The sequence below is a fragment of the Tupaia chinensis genome, unplaced genomic scaffold, assembly GCF_000334495.1.
Source record: "Tupaia chinensis unplaced genomic scaffold, TupChi_1.0 Scaffold000270_2, whole genome shotgun sequence".
Lineage (NCBI taxonomy): Eukaryota > Metazoa > Chordata > Mammalia > Scandentia > Tupaiidae > Tupaia > Tupaia belangeri.
The window spans coordinates 2,599,113-2,614,977 of record NW_006159751.1 but is presented as its reverse complement, the minus strand read 5'-3'; the positions used below and the strand labels follow the sequence as shown (position 1 = coordinate 2,614,977).

The 15,865-nt window shown below is 38.6% G+C and overlaps 1 protein-coding gene across 9 annotated transcripts in view; it reads left to right on the top strand.

Annotated features, from left to right (window-relative positions):
• Positions 1-15,865, top strand: part of ST7L (suppression of tumorigenicity 7 like) — a 79,635-nt gene that overhangs the window by 463 nt on the left and 63,307 nt on the right. For 7 of the 9 annotated variants that reach the window (XM_027772307.1, XM_027772306.1, XM_027772305.1 and 4 more), the window contains exons 1-4: positions 7-166; positions 3,050-3,132; positions 9,598-9,757; positions 14,665-14,719. In XM_027772307.1, the coding sequence (XP_027628108.1) occupies positions 73-166; positions 3,050-3,132; positions 9,598-9,757; positions 14,665-14,719 (392 nt within the window). In that variant the 5' untranslated portion in view covers positions 7-72. Of the gene's footprint in view, positions 1-6; positions 167-3,049; positions 3,133-9,597; positions 9,758-14,664; positions 14,720-15,865 lie in introns of those variants that run through there. The other 2 variants (XM_027772308.1, XM_027772309.1) reach the window with 1 other exon arrangement.

The following is a 15,865-nucleotide window of genomic DNA, read 5'->3' as shown; positions in this document are numbered from 1 at the left end:
GCGCCCCCTGCTGCGCTTGCTCCGGCCCGGAGCCCGCCGCTGGGCTGGAGGGAGCGGCTGCGGGCTGGGCTGATGGGGACTGGGGCCTCGTTTTGGTTCGTGGCGGGGCTGGGACTGCTTTACGTTCTGAGGGTCCCGCTGAGACTGTGTGAGAACTTGGCAGCCGGTGAGAGGCCCAGACCTCCCGGGGATGGGCGGGGAGCCCAAAGAGCAGAGATTCGTAGCAGTCATAGAGGGCTTCGGGGGAGCTTCGGTGGTGGGCGACCTAGTGGGTTCTTTTTCTCTTGGGTACCAACTCCGCAGCTGGCTGTCAAACTCGAGCTGCAGCTACCGGCTCCTCCCTAGAGCTGCTTAAGATCCGCCCTCTCCTGTCCTCCTTTACCCGAGGCAAAGCCAGGGGACAAGTTCAGGTGGTAGGACGGAAGACATCATTCTCTTATTTGGTACAGAATTTAAATACACCCCCACCGTTGGTAGTGTCCCTTGAAAGTCATTTTTTAAGTCTCCTGCCGTCAAGCTGAGAGAACTCACACGCAGACAACAAAAATGTGCACATCTTTACTTCAGAGGTCTTAAAGAATATGTCATGGCCTTAGCCAACCATTCTCTTACTTTAAAATAGTTCTCTGTTAAATAGTTTTTGTGATATATTTGTCTGTTTTAGGCTTTATCTTGAGTAGTAGAATAGTACAGGAAGTAGAGAGGGCGCGTGGTACGAACAGCACATAGTTTCTTGGTTAGTGCTTTCATCATTGTAGAGCATTAGCTATGTGGTCTGGGCTGAAGATACAAAGAACTATAAGAAGGGATGATCTCCGTATTCGGCAAATTCTATTCTCTAGCCATAGACAGGATGCCGTGGATGTGGGTGGGGCCTAGGGCCTTTTACCATAACATGATAAAATATAGTCACTCAAGCTCTGAGCAGCAATCTTACAAAATGGAAATATTTCTGTTATGTGTTGACTTTGACTACCGGTACAGCTGTTTGCCTTTCTGTAGCAAAGAAGGCAAATATCCTGTTTTCTATTCCATAAGATGACAAAAAAGGCTGTGAGATAATGTTTGGAAATATTTGAATTTTTAAGATAGGTATGGTGTAAATTTGGATTTAGTCATTAAACCAAGCTAGAATGAAGACCTAATTTGACATTTCTGTAACAGGTGATTGAAATGTGGAATGATGGTTTGTATGCTCAGTCAATTATTATTCACTAATTAATCATTTATTTTTCTATACGTTAACTTGATACAGCATTAGATAAGAGTAGTTAGCTATAATAGATTTTAAATTTTCTTTCTTTTTTTTTTTAAAAAAAAAAGAACGATTCATTTGAACTGTATTTATTATTATTTTCCAATTTCACCAGAGAGAGACAGAGAGTGAGAGAAAGAAAGTGAGAAAGCAAACCACCAGGTCCAGGACTTCAAGCATGGTTGGCCTTGTGGGAATCCAGCGTTTTTAACCACCGCCACCTGGCAACTGCATAGATTTTTATTACTTTTTAAAACCCAAAGTATTTATGAGATAATTATTTGAAGTGAAGAATCTGACCGAGGATTACAGATGCAGAGAGCTCTCAGTTTTTGCTTTTCAAGTTATTTTGTCTCTGTTGCTGACATACCAAATACATATACTGTTTTCTTCCCTCTAACTCAAAACACTGATTTATAGCACATCAAAATAATTAAGGAGTGGTTTTTAACCTCCTTCTACTTGTTTTAACTTCTTTATAGATTGGTAAAAGTTCTTGTGTAAATTATGACCTATAAGTGCTTTAGTTTTACTCTGAAAAGCAAACTAAAAAAATCTTATTTTTGATTTGCTGTTTATTTAATTTATCAACAGTGTAAAAGCCTACCTTTACATGTGTGAGTGCATTTTTAAAGTGTGATAGGATGCAATGGGAATTTATAGTAGCTTTTTTTTCAATTACAACTTTTGGACTCCACTGCTTAAAAAACATGCCAGGCGTGTGTGGATACAAGCTCAAAATCCTGAAAAGTGGGAGAGGTGAAGGAGAAGGGATTGTGTGTGACCATTTGCCCCTGTGAGGATGTTTTCTCTCTCTCTGTCCCACCCCCTCATATAAAAATTTTAAAAAGATGGGAGCTGAGGGAACCAGCAGTTAGTGTAATGGCTATGTCGCTGGACTCCCACGTAGTCGACCGTGGTTCGTGTCCCGGACCCGGTGGCTTAAAACTCACGCCGGGCGTGTGTGCGTGCGTGCCCAAGATCCCGAGAGGAGAATGGAGGAGAAGGGATTGCGGCGTGACCATCCCCCCTGGGGGGTGATTTCTCGCTTTCTGTCTCTATGTCTCTCTCTGTCTGTCTGGCGAGCGCATGCGCCCTACAGTGAAAATCTCTCCAAAAAAAAAAGATGGGAGCTGACAGGCAGCGGTGGTGGTTAAGGCACTGGGATTCCAAGTGGCTGACCAGTTTGAGTCCTGGACCGGGAGGCTTGCTTTCCTACTTGCCCTTTATCTCTGTCTCTCTCTAGTCAAATTAAACAAGTAATAGTGATAATAATAACAAATGAAATAAAGTAATTCTTTAAAAAAATTTTTTTTAAAGATAAATTATGAGTCCAGCAGGTGGTGCAGGAGCTTGACTCCCTTCCACATGACTGACCTTGGTTCTAACCTCAAACCTGGTGGCTTGGGAACCAGCAGTTAGCGTAATGGCTGTGTCGCTGGACCTGTGTAGTCGACCTTGGTTTGTGTCCTGGACCCGGTGGCTTAAAACTCACGCTGGGTGCGTGTGTGTGCGTGTGCCCAAGATCCCGAGAGGAGAATGGAGGAGAAGGGATTGTGGTGTGACCATCCCCTTTGGTGGGTGATTTCTCGCTTTCTGTCTCTGTCTCCCTCTGTCTGTCTGGCACAAGTGCCCTATGACCAATATACAACAACAAAAAAGCCAACTTTCTCTAATTTCATACTAGTTATTAATACTACTTTTGTCCCCTTACTTGTAAAGATACCTGTATATTTGTAACGTAAGTACTTTAAGTTCACATTTTTTAAAACCTTTTTTTTTTCCTTTTAACAGTGACAATATTTTTAAATTCATTGACACCCAAATTCTATGTGGCACTTACAGGGACATCTTCTTTGATATCAGGACTAATATTTGTAAGTAGTTTCCATTTCCTTCATTCATGTTTTGCTGTTTACCTAAAGATCCTTTATAAGGTTACATAATGATAATCACTTATAGATGAGCATTTTGAAATGAATTTAGCATTTAAAAAAAGGGAGGTTACCTATTCAAGCAAGTTTGGATAACATTGAATCTTTTCTTCTACTTTTAGAGATTTGCAGTATTATTTTCATATTAAAGAATTTATTTACACATAGGGTAGCAGGGGAGGTCTTGGGTAAATTGAAAATTAAATCTGCATGGCCCAGGTTGGTAACAAAAATTAGTAAATTAGGCAGTGTGTAAGAATTAGATTCCTTATTTAATTTGAGGACTGAAGAATCTGGGCAGCGCATGCCCCTTTTAAATGGAGTGAAAGCTAATTGTTGCCATGTAGACTTGGGCCTATTATTACCAACTCTGCCACCTTTTCAAACAATTTCAAGAGAATGTGAATGTGCACATTCAAATATATCAATTTTATATAACATTTCGTAATATTTTATTTTTTACTACATTGGGCAGACTAAAGTTTACGTGTCTTGAATTCACTCTGTAATTTTTTCAAGTCCTAGTTTACTTATCTGTAAACTGGAGATGATAATAGTATCTACTTCAACAATAATGAGAATTAAATGAGATAATATGTTTTAAAGCTTGTAACATGGTGGCTGGGCTCAGAGTGAGCATTAAATGAATTCTGGCTATCATTATGAGAAGTCACATAACAAACCTGTTTAGCTTTGAACTTTTCCTTGAAAAAGATACTATTTTTAGTTTTTAAAAGTGTGTAAAAATTTCATAATTCTCAAAAACATCCCTAGAACCTAGTATTTTTTAGTGTATGATTTGGAAAAATACTGCCACAAATTATAATCTCAACTATTACACCATGCATGGTAGGCCAATGAAGCTTTTCCTTTTTTTTTTTTTTTTTGGTTCTTTTTTCTCATCTCTAGGTGGTGCTCTCCAGCTATAATAGAAATAATAGCATTTGTATTGGACCTTTTTCTAAAAGTAGGAACATTGACTATTTGTTAAAGTAAAATGCCAAACAAGAATGGGATTTTTTTTTTTTAATAATTAAAAAAAAAGCTATTGGGGAATTAAAGATAGAAACCATATGTTAATATAAGAGCTTCACAATTGATTTATAATCACAAAACATGTCACTCATAATTAGGCATGTTTTAGCATGTTTAGTTAATAGTACACAGAAGTCTAAATAAAGAAAATAAGCTATTTCCAAACAACAGATGTAGTAGAAAAAGCACTGATTTTAGAACCAGAAGATACAATTTCGAGTCTTGACTGTACTACTTACTAGCTGATAACTTAAGATAAGTCACATAAACTTGTAAATTGTAACATCCCCATTTTAAAGAGAAATAACTTATGTATGTATGTTTACACGTGATGTCTAAAACCACTTAAAACTCTATTGTTACTCTTTTTAAAATAGGACTTTTTTAAAATTTATTTTATTTATATTGTTGTTACTTTTAAAATTTGCTGTAGGGCACGTGGATTCACTAGAGAGAGATAGCAAGAGAGAGAGAGACAGCGAGAAGGGGGGTTGGTATGGAAAGTGAGAAAGCAAGCCATTGATCTGGGACTGGAATCACAGTCAGCCATGTGGCAGTCCAGTGCCTTAACCACCATGCCATGTGTTGGCCTCTAAAGTAGGATTTTAAATATACAAAAATTAGGAAATTCAAATGATGTTTCAAGAGAAACTGTGTCATTACCCTTGCAATGTTGTAGGTTTTTATTAGCAAAGATTATTGTGTTTATACTTTATTTTTATCACCTGGACTTACCAACTTACACACACATATAATCACATAGATGTGTACACGGAAGTATATTTGGAAAGCGATCTGGTGAAATGGTTAGAAACTTTGAAATCAGGCAAACCTGAATAAGAATTCCAATCTTCCACTTCCCAGCAGTGTGAACTAGAGATGATAATTTTGTTTTGTGATTTTTCCGTAGGGCTTGTACTCTCTGGATGGAGAGAGACAGAGAGAGGGAAAATGAGAAATCACTCCCCAGGGCAGATGGCCAGGTTGTAAACCCTTCTCCTCTATTCTCTTCTTGGGACTTTGGGCATGTATGCACATGCATCCAGTGTGATTTTCAGCCTGCCAGGTCTGGGACTTGAACTGTATTCAGCCATGTGGGAGTCCATCGCCTTAGCTACCGCACTACCTGCTTGCTCTCTAGAGATAGTTATTTAACCTTAGAATGTGTGTCCTCATCTGTATAAATTGGATATTATGAGATTAAATGACAGTGTATATGAAAGACTTGGCACAGTGCTTGGTTCATAGAAAGCTCTTGATAAGCATTAGTAATTACCATTACCATTGTTCGTTTATGTTAAAAATTAACTTAAAGGCTGAAAAAAATCAGGTGTACCCAGGATCCTGAGGAGCTGGAGAGATGGGGAAAGAGGATTGAGGCGTGAGGAGACCCTGTCAAGGGTACTTTTCTCTATCTTTCTTCTTCCTTTCCCCCCTCATTCTTTTTTTTTTTTTTTTTTTTTGAGAGGTTTTTGCCATAGGGCGCATGCGCTCTCCAAACAAACAGAGAGAGACAGAAAGCAAGAAATCACCCCCCAGGTGGGATGGCCATGCCACAATCCCTTCTCCTCCATTCTCCTCCCGGGATCCTGGGGACGCATGCACACGCATCCGGCGTGAGTTTTAAGCCACCAGGTCCGGGACACGAACTGCGGTCGATTACATGGGAGTCCAGCGGCATAGCCATTACGCCAACTGCTGGTCCCTCCTCCCTCATTCTTGAATGCATGTTCTCTCTCTCTCTCTCTCATGCACATGCTCTATATCATAAAATTAAAAAATTACTCAATATAAATCTTGTCTTTTTTTTTGCCACATAAACAATTTGTGCTTGTATTATTTCTTCTGGTTGTTTCAAATAAGTTTCATTCTACTTCTTCGTAAAACATATGGTAGAGGCCAAGCAGTGGCCACATTTGGTGGTGACTAACATCTTGCTAACTCAATAAAAATGAGCAGAAAGAGAAGCCATTTTGGACAAGCATAAAACATCTATGAGATAATAGAAAAAATGCTATACCTTGGTTTTCTAGGACATTCCTATGACTGTTGTAGGGTTTAGTCAGAAGGCAACACATAGTGTAAAATTTCTGCATACTTTTGGCACTTGTGTAGCATATTTGTCCTAATAGTTATTGAAGCAAAAAATAACATTCATAGAGTTTAGAAACCAATTTTTATTTTTAGTGTTGTGTCCTATTTGTGGTCATATTAAAATAGTTTTATAAATATTATAATCTTAGGCAGTTGTAGATATATTCTCTTTTTTAAATTCATTTATTTTATTTTAATTTGACCAGAGAGGGACAGGGAGAGAGAGAAAAAGTGAGGAAGCAAGCTGCCAGGTCTGGCACAGTCAGCCATATGGAGTCCAGCACCCTTACCCACCACGCCACCTGCTGGCCCCGATATATTTATTTTTCAAATAAAATAATGCATTTATCTACTACATTTGGCAGAACTAACTTTTTAAGGGAAATTGTGCATAAATAAGAAGCGGAAGATATTAAATTAATTTTATGGTAAAACATAGAATACTAACCTTGGTTTATTCATTCAACTAATATGTAGACAAAACCTTTTATGTCTCAGACACTTAAAGATATCAGGAATATCATGGTAAGCAGTCAAAACAGATTCTGGCCTGATTGAATTTAGTCTACAAGTGATTTGGATATTGACTCATTCATTTGACAGTTCTTCTGTTGAGTGCTTATTGGGTGTCATGCACCATTTCTATGCATTAGATTTACTATAGTGAGAAAAACAGAAAAATATCCCTGTCTTCATGGAACTTACATTGTGTTGGGGGGGGGTTGATAATAAAAGATAAATAAGTAAAACAAATAGCATGTTCTTACTGTTAATGGTAAGTGCTAAGAGTAAAAAACAAAACAGAGGACATATACAGTATCAAAGGAGTGGCCAGCCAGTGGCTTGATGGTTGGGGTGGCTGGATCCCACATGGCAAAATACATGGTTCGAGTCCTGGACCCAGTGGCTTCAAAGACATGCTGGGTATATGTATGTACCTCCCAAGAAGAGAATGGAGAAGAAGGGATTGCAATGTGGCCATTCCCCCTGGGGGCTAGTGCTTGTTTTCTTTCATCTTTCTCTTTTTCTCTTTCTCCAGCAAGTGTCTTATGACAAATTAAGGGAAAATGTATCAGGGAAGAAGGTTGAAATTTACACTAAGGTAGCAAGACAAAATCTCACCAAAATAGTGAGTTTGTTTATTAAAAACCTGAAGGAGAGGCCCAGCATATAGCATGGTAGTTAAGGTGCTAGACTCCCACATGGCTGACTGTGGTTCAATCCTGGACCTGATGATTTGAAAATCACAAGAATGTGCATGTGCCCAAAATCCTGATAGGAGAATGGAGAAGAAAGATTGTGGCGTGGCCATCTGCCATGGGGTGATTTCTCACTTTTCTTCTCACTCTCTGCCTCTCTCTGGTGAACACATGACCTTATGGCAAAAACCAAAGAAAACCAAAACAAAAAAACCTGAAGGAGGGAGCCAACTCCATTGCCTATGATTAAGGGAGCCAGATTCCACATGGCCAACTGTGCAGATGGAATCCCAGCCCCAGCAGCTTGAGAAACACAATGGGTGGGTGTGTGTGCACACGTGTGCACACATGCCCAAATTCCTGCAGGATAGAGAAATGCAGAGGGAATTTTGGCACAACTACAACCAGTTGTGGGGTGCCTTCTGCTCCCTCTCTCATCACCTCTCTGGCTAATGCACACATCCTCTGGAAAACACAATGCAAAAAACAGAGAGAGAGAAAATGTCACTTCTACCTGAAGGGAGAGTGTAAGTGTACTTGGAGGCTTGAAGAATAGCAACAATTATTACAAGCTAGAAGATTACTCTGTAAGGAAAATTTCTAATGGAAGTGCATAACACAATTACCTGTTCTGTGGAATCAGGAATAGTTCCCTGAGGAATTAATCATTTAAGCCAAAAATCACATGAGCCATGCAAAAGCAGTTGGGAAGATTGATTGGAGTGTCCAAATGCTAAAATTCCTGCTAATTTAGCACAGAGCTTCTTTTGAATCCTCTTTTTATAACTGATAAGTTATGGAAACAAGTGAATATCCTGATTTTTAAAAAAAGTTTATTTTTTCTGAGAGACAGAAAGAGAGAGAGGCATGTACCCCCAGTACAGTCCTCATGCTGTGGTCTCCTCTAACCCCAGTCAGCCAGGATCACAGGCATTTCCTCACACCCACTGTTTACAGTGAGACCTTGGAGCATGAACCCAGGACTTTTGCATGTGGCCTCAGCATTACAGTATTGTATTATAGCTGTACCACTATGACTGTCCATAATTTTTAAATGATTCAATATGGGAATCAATTGGACTCTTAGTCTATGTTAATAATGTCAAATACTGGGAATCAAAAAGTAACTTCTGGGACCAGCAGATGGCATAACTATAATGTCACTGGACTCCCATGTAGTTGACCACGGTTCAAGTCGTGGACCTGGCAGCTTAAAGCTCATGAGTGCTTGTGCATGCATGTGTGCCCAAGATCCTGGGAGGAGAATGGAGGAAAAGGGATTGTGGCATGGCCATCCCCTTTGGGGGGGTGATTTCTCACTTTCTGTCTCTCTGTCTCTCCGGCAAGCATACACACCCTATAGTGAAAATCTCTCTCTTAGAAACAAAACAAAACAAAACAAAACCACTTATAATTCTTGTTAACCACAGTTAATAGATGAGGATACCAAGGCTCTGAGATGTTAGTGATTAAGTGGTTTGCACATAACATGCAGCTAATAAAAGACTGATTTGAAAGATAAACATGGGCATTCTGATCCTAGTCTAGTACCTGATCTCTTGTGCTAATTGTTTTAAAACTGTTTTTAATTATGCTACAGGTAGAGTAAAATGACAGTGTATCATAACAGTTATTTATAGATGAAGCATTTCTCCCTTTTCTCAAGAGAGATTTTTACTATAGGGTGCATACACTTGACAGAGAGACAGAAAAAAAAAAAAAAAAAAACCAGAGAGAAAGCAAGAAATCACCCCCACACACGGGGATGGCCAGTGTTGCCATCTCCTCTTAAGATTTTGGGCATGCATGGTTTTTAATCTTTATTGCAAATACATATTTTTACCTAAGCATGTCTAAATTTCAAGACAAAACTATTAAAAAGGTATCTTACTTTCACATGGAATGTGTTATTGGGGTATCTTTTTTTTTCCTTTTTTTGCCATTGTTCTTTTGTGTGTGTTGGGGGGAGAATGCATTTAAAATGCTGAATTGAACAGAAAGATATTTAGAGAATGTTTAGAGTGCATATATTTGCTAATGAAGTCTATTTTAAGTGAAGGATGTTTTCTATTTTTTATAGGTATTTGAATGGTGGTACTTCCATAAGCATGGCACATCTTTTATTGAACAAGTATCTGTAAGTCATTTGCGACCACTAATGGGAGGAACAGAGAGCAGCATTTCAGAGCCAGGTTCTCCTAGCAAGAGAGAAAGCGAAACCAGCAGACAGAATTTGTCAGGTAACTACTTTTTTAAATGTGTTTTCAGAGCTATATAATTAAGATGGAGTTTGGCTGTGAGAGATAGAAACTCAAAACAATAACAACAATGATTTGAATGTTTGTGTGCCCCCCATATCCTCCATTTATATATTGATACCCAATCACCAATGTGATAGTATTAGGAGATGGGTCCTTTGAGAGGTGATTAGGTCATGAGGGCCCAAAGAGCTGGTTGCCCTTTCTACTATGTGAGCATACAGCAAGAAGGCACTATCTATGAACTAGAAAGTAGGCATTCACTAGCTTCCAGAACTATGAAAATGGATTTCAGTTCTTCATGTATGGATTAATCTGTTATACTTTTAATTATTGACTGTAACTCTGTATATATCCAATAATAGGAAGTAAATATTATTAATGATATATAATTGGGAAAGTAAAATTTTCAAAACCAAATAAAAACTATATTTTTATATATTTTTCTTTTGTTTGGTATAAGTGATAGTTATATAGTTATAATACAAATGAGTTTATTCCTTGAGATTCCCATGATGTCTCATCTGTTCAATAAAACTATCCACTAGAGTTATGTTAGTTTAGCAGAAAAATACTATCTGGATGCAATTGCTGGCATTTTTTTAGATGTGGTCAGGCAAAGCCCCTGAGAAAGTACCTTTTTTTTTTTTTTTTTAGAGAGTTCTTGTTGCTATAGGATGCATGTGCTTGCCAGAGAGGGACAGAGAGAGACAGAAAGTGAGAAATCACCCCCCAAGGGGATGGCTATGCTGTAATCCCTTCTCCAACATTCTCCTTTCAGGATCTTAGGCTCCCACACACATGTGCCTGGTGTGTTTTAAGCCACTGGGTCCAGGACTCAAACCATGGTTGACAATGTGGGAGTCCAGCAAAGTAACCAGTACACCATCTGCTGGTCCCAAGAAAGTGCCATTTAAGCAGAGTTAGCATGACCAGGAATAGGGGGAATGGGGTTGACAGCTATTCTAGAGTACAACAAGAATAATGATAATTTTCTTTCCTCTTCTTCTTTCTCCTTGTTCATGAAGCAATTATAGAACTCTTAAAAATAAGACATATTAAGATTAATATGACTTAAGTTGTCCTCAAGAAACTCAGAATTGGGAACCAGCAGTTAGCATAATGGCTATGTCTCTGGACTCCCACATAGTCGACCGTGGTTCGCGTCCTGGACCCGGTGGCTTAAAACTCACGCCGGGCGCGTGTGCGTGCCCAAGATCCTGAGAGGAGAATGGAGGAGAAGGGATTGCAGCGTGACCATCCCCCCTGGGGGGTGATTTCTCGCTTTCTGTCTCTATGTCTCTCTCTGTCTGTCTGGCGAGCACACGCGCCCTATAGCGAAAATCTCTCACAAAAAAAAAAAAAATAAATAAAGAAACTCAGAATTCAGTATATAAATAATTACAACAATAATGTATTTATATTACCTTATTCCCTGTTGTAAGTCTGAATATACCATTCGTAGTAAGAATGAAAATAACCTTAAGGACATTGCTTAAGATACAGACATATAGGGCCAGCTGGTGGCATGGTGGTGAAGGCAGGTGGATCCAACATGGCCGACTGGGGGATTTGAGTTCCCCCACCCGGCAACTTGAAATCACTTTAGGCACACGTGTATGCTTGCCAAATTTCCAACAGAAAGGAGAAATGGAGGAGAAGGGATTGTGGCATGACCATCCCTCAAGAGGGCGTGCTTTCTTTTCTTCTCTTTCTGTCTCTAGTGAGTACACACATCCTCTGGCAAATTATAGAAAAAGATACAGACATATAAATAAGTTGAAAGCAAAAGCCGTATATAAGATATTGTGGTGACAGGAGAGACAGGGAGTGGTCATTTCTTGGAAGGAAGGCCGCAAAATATTTCACAAATGAAATGCTTTAATTGAGCTTTAAAAGTTAGTCAAAAAAAAATTTTTTTGAGAGGTTTTTGCTATAGGCGTGTGCGCTAGCCAGCCAGGCAGAGAGACACAGAGAGACAGAAAGCGAGAAATCACCCCCCAGGGGGCATGGCCATGCCGCAATCCCTTCTCCTCCATTTTTCTCTTGGGCATTTGTTTAAATCTCTTTAATGTCTAGTTTAATAGATGACAGCTTATTCTTTTTGTTTTTAATTTGCCAGTGGGTACATACGTCTACCAGAGAGAGACATAAAGGGAGAGAGGAAGAGAGAGGGTGTGTGCTCTTCCAATGGGGAATGATCATGCTACACCCATTCTCCTATTTCTCCTCTTGAGATTTTGGGTGTGTACTCACATGGGCCAGATGTTTCTGAAGCCACTAGGTCCAAGACTCAAACTATGTAACTGGTCATATGGGGTCCAGCTGCCTTAACCACCATGCTACAGGCTGGCCCAATATCCTATGCTTTTATCTGCCTTTACATTGTTTGTTGTGATGTGTTGTTTTGATTGAAGTATATGAAGAAAATTTGGTCTCACACAGATATGTAGTTGGAATAAGGAAGAGTATTTTAATAACCTTCTCAGAAAACTAGGATTTTTTTTGCTACTATATTAAAACTTGCTTAGAGATATTTGCTGAAAGCAGTTACAGTGTGAAATCTAAACTTTGCATGCTCTATTACATTAAAATCCATTGGCATGTCTTGCATTTTAAAGGATAGTTTTGGATAATTTTAAAGCATTATGCATTAGTGATTTGGACAATTCTTGTTCATTGAGCTATGCATATCTTAAGTGTTGATACATTTTATTGAATAATAGGAAAATTTTATCTGTTAATATTACCACTAGTCTCACAGAAAATTACTGTGTAATTGCCAGGCTCATGGTAGCAGATAGAGGTGTTTTTTTCCCCCAGGATTTTGCCATAGGGCATATGTCACCTCCCAGGCGAGATGATCATCATTGCAATCAATTCTCCTCTTGGGATTTTGGGAACAAGGGTTTATACACACACCCAGTGTGATTTATCAAGCCACCTGGTCTAGGGTTCAAACCGCATTTGGGCATGTGATAGCCCAGTGCCTTATCCATCATGCCACCTGTTGACCCCAGCAGATAGAGGTTTTCTAAAAATAATATTATTTATTTGGAAACTCAAATTTAATAATTGATAGCAAATACTGTTAATTTTCCTTTTTAAACTTGATAGATTGTCTTTGTTCATGTTAAAGAAAATCTCTGCCTAGAATCTTTAAATAACCATAAGCTTGTCTGTTTGTGGCTCTTTCGAGTAAAAGTGGTGTTACATGACAAAAATTCAGCTCACAAAACAATTGCTGTTACTAGAGACCACCATCACACCTGGTATGATGTTTAAAATAAATTTGCCTTGTCTTTGCTATAAGGATGTGCGGGTGAAGAGTCCAATAGTCATTAGTACACTGGAATGTCACTGTCTTGTGTTGTAGTACTGACAGTTTTGTCCATATCGATTTGTACCATCAGTTCAACTTTGCAGAATTAGGATAAGACAGAGGAAGTGCCCAGGACACAAAATGTAAGGAAACCCTCACTCTGAAGGTCATGTAGCTGAATTCATATCAACACAGTTAAAATGGCAAATAATGTCTTGGATCTATTGTGAAAAGAGATGTTGCAGTTTCATTAATCATATTTTGAGGACTGCTTATTTAAACAAAGATTTGATATTATTTTTCTGCTTACAAATCATTGATAGCTTCTGATTGCTAAGGATAGTATCTAACCTCCTTAGTATGATATTTATAAGCTTCTTCCATCCATTTATTCCAAGCTGTTTTTCTAGCCTTATTCATAGCTCTGCTTCCTACCCCCTACTTTGTACTCTAGGTTAGCCATGCTGTGGGGAGTTACAATTCTTCCTCTGCTTAGACTCTTCTTCATCTGGCAACCTTCTCTATTCTCTGGTTTTTTTTTTTTTTTTTTTTTTTAAGTTCTTTAAAGTTTTGCTTCAAGATATATGTGCTCACTGAGGAGAAAGAAGGAGAGGGAGAGAGAGAAAGAGAGAGAGAGATAAATCAATCCTCCAGGGGGGGTGATATGGCCACACCATAATCCCTTCTCCATTTTTCTCTCAGGATTTTAGGCACACATGCATGTGTACCCCACATGTTTTTCAAGCTGAGTCTGAGACTCAAACTGCACACAGCCTGCCATGTGATATCCAGCCATCTTAATCACCCCACCACCAGCTGGCCCCCTTCTTTCATCTTTCACAGCAATTCGATGTCAGTTCAGTGTCACTTCCTTTCAAAAGTCTTCCCTGATTTCCCCAGAGCAAAATTAATTACTTTCTTTTTCTCTTGGAACAGAACATATCTCTACTGTAGCACTTATCACACATTTAGGCTGTTGTTTACATGACTAACTCTCATGCTATATTTAATTCAATTAAACGAGTCAGTTCCAGATGCTGTGCCAGGCTCCAGGAATATCAGAATGATATCATGTTTTAAAGGGGAAACAAAACTAAACAGCTAATCACATTATATGGTAAGTATTCTAATTGAATTATGGACCAAATGCTATGGAGACAGAAATAAGCAAGGGTGAGGTGTGCTTATGCTTTTATTTATTTATTTATTTATTTATTTATTTATTTATTTATTTATTTTTAAGGTTTTTGCCCGAGAGTGTGTGTGTTCTCCAGAGACAGAGAGAGGGAAAGTGAGAAATTGCTCCCTAGGGGAGATGACCACACAGTAGTCCCTTCTCCATTTTCCTCTTGGGATTGGGGCATGCACACATAAGTGCGTGGCATAACTCAAGCTACCAGGTCTAGGACTCAAATCACCATCGGCCATGTCATGCTTATGCAGTTTTGTATCATCTGTGGCTACCATTGCGCCACAGCATACAGTGGGCAGACAATAAATACTGGTTAAATTAGGATTTCATTTGATTAAAGTGTCTCATTTTTCTTTTTTTCTCCTTGTTTTTCAGAATGCAAGGTCTGGAGAAACCCTCTAAACCTTTTCAGAGGAGCAGAATATAGGAGGTATTACATTTTGTTCTCAATATAAGTATGGCATGTATCTTAAAGTATTATGGAAACTTTGTTTTTATAAATACATCATAGCCTTTTTACTGGGAGATCCACATCAGTAAGTAGGTAGGGATTGGCCCAAGATTTGATGGCAGCATCTTGTCTGTGTTTACTCTTATGATAATGAGAAGCATTGCATCAAAACATATGTTTGTGATACACAATAATTATATATTAGTCTCCAAGTGTATGGCAAAAAACGCTTTCCAAGAATTTGTGAGATTAAGAAAAAATTATAGGGGCCAGCTAAGGTGTGGTAATTAAGGTACTAAACTCAAAACGTGGCTGACCGCGGCTTGAGTTCTGGACCTGGTGTCTTGCTTTCTTGCTTCCCAAACCCCCCTCCCTCTGTCTCTCTCTGATGAGCACACATTCCCTATAGCAATTTTAAAACAAATACTTTTTTAAAAAATTAATTAATTTATTTATTTGCATTAATTCACTGTACATCATTACAGCATACAAAATGAGATTTTCCATCCAGAGTACACTGTATATTGTCTCAATCAAGCACATCAACAAACATGTTATTGTCAGCAAATAATTTTCCATTTCTTGTTTTCTGTATGTTTTGCGCTTTTTTTTCCCCCTGATTCCCTATCTCTGACCCTCTGCCATCTCCCACTCTCCTCCCACACTGTCTCTTGTATCTATGTTGCTTTCTATACTGTTTTTCCCCCACATTTTATTGTTTCACTAAATATCTTAATAAATCTAAATGTTTTCAACAGCAAGCACAGCTGAAATATACATATCCATGAACACAAGTCTGACTTTAGGCATAAACCTCAGTGAATAGAATGAAGATACTATAAAGTAGCACCTAGCTAGGGCTATATAGCTTACTGCAGTCATCAAATAGGTATTTTTAATGCTTTCTTTCTTCTGAATTTTTTTTATTAATTTACATTCATTCCCTGAGCATCATCACAACATACTAAATGTGGTTTCCCATCTAGAATAAACTGCATAGTGGCTTAATCATGCATGTTATCCATAATATTCCATTTCTACTTTCATATATATGCTTTTTACCCCATGTCTAGCCCTCTGCCCTATTCCACTCTCTTATTACACTATCTCTGCTGTCTACAGTTG